At 41.6% G+C, this 1,149-nt stretch overlaps 1 protein-coding gene across 1 annotated transcript in view; it reads right to left on the bottom strand.

Annotated features, from left to right (window-relative positions):
• LOC101852940 (X-box-binding protein 1) overlaps positions 1 to 809 on the bottom strand; it is a 5,247-nt gene extending 4,438 nt beyond the window's left edge. The window contains exon 1 of the mRNA XM_005102427.3: positions 475 to 809. Coding sequence (XP_005102484.1) covers positions 475 to 665 — 191 coding nt within the window. The 5' untranslated portion in view covers positions 666 to 809. The remainder of the gene's footprint in view (positions 1 to 474) is intronic.
• Between the last annotated feature and the right edge of the window lie 340 nt (positions 810 to 1,149).

Below are 1,149 nucleotides of genomic sequence, written 5' to 3'. Positions count from 1 at the left end.
AAAGCAGGTCTTGTTTCGCACCGGGTGAGAATAGCCTACGCTGGCAAGTCTCACCCGGGGTGAGAGGTAGATCGTTTTTCTATTCTCACCCCGGATGAGAATAGCCACTTCCATTTCAAACACAACAGTGTAAGTGTAATCTGAAAGTGAGGGAATTGAATAAGCCTAGATCTAGAATCTAGATCTAGATCTACTCACCCCGCATCCTCCAATCCCTCTTAGATCTTTCTAGAATCTAGATCTATCAAGAACGACATCTAGATATCTAGAGTCTAGATCTAATCTATATTTCAGATCTATAATTTTGGGTGGGGCGGCGCCCTTGCACGAGCCACCGCCCCACGCCCACAGCCACGACACAACGCCAATCACCTACAATATGGCACGACTTTAACCCGATTTTGACATGCAAAAACAATACGACAGCAACATAACTTGACCGGTTAACAATAAAACAATTATAAGTACACCTACCTTCTCAACATCTTCTCATCTGGTGAAAGGTGTGTCAAACGTCTTCGTTTCCTGGGACCCCCTCCTCCATCACTGTCGAAGTCGACAGAGTCGAGAAGAGAGTACTCGGATTGATTTGACTGCATGCTTATGCTACCGTGTTTACCAGGGTAAGCTGTGATGACAATCGTTTTAGGAGTGATCAAAGACATAGTTCAAGTTTCAAGTTCCGTATCCAAGTCAAAAGGAACAAGTTCCACGGCCGTATCGGCGAATTACACAAATTATTCTGGACTCAGGTCATTTTGCTTCTTCTTCTTCATGCACTTGGCGAGTAATGTCGAACTGGGTGATGTGGAGGGTTTTCATTGGTTAAAATCTTTGACGTCATTGACTGGAAACACTAAATTTCTATTTTTGGATATGCTCAATACGGTAATAATTTCTTTTATAGATTGCAATATTATTTTTGTAATGGAAATATTGTCCACAATAAAGAGCATTGAAGTGAATTCTTCAATATTGAAGGCTAGTGGCATGATTATTTAACTTGTTTATTGGCATAACATAAATAAAGTTGCTCAGTGTTGGCAAGGCAGAGGCACGATGATTACAATAGCGGCAAAAATGTAGGGTTTACAGTACCTACAGGACCTGTTAGCCTGATGAAACAGCACTCAGATATTACATTGCACG

Source organism: Aplysia californica, unplaced genomic scaffold (assembly GCF_000002075.1).
Source record: "Aplysia californica isolate F4 #8 unplaced genomic scaffold, AplCal3.0 scaffold00324, whole genome shotgun sequence".
In the NCBI taxonomy this organism is placed as follows: Eukaryota; Metazoa; Mollusca; class Gastropoda; order Aplysiida; family Aplysiidae; genus Aplysia; species Aplysia californica.
This window is presented reverse-complemented; position numbering and strand designations above follow the sequence as displayed.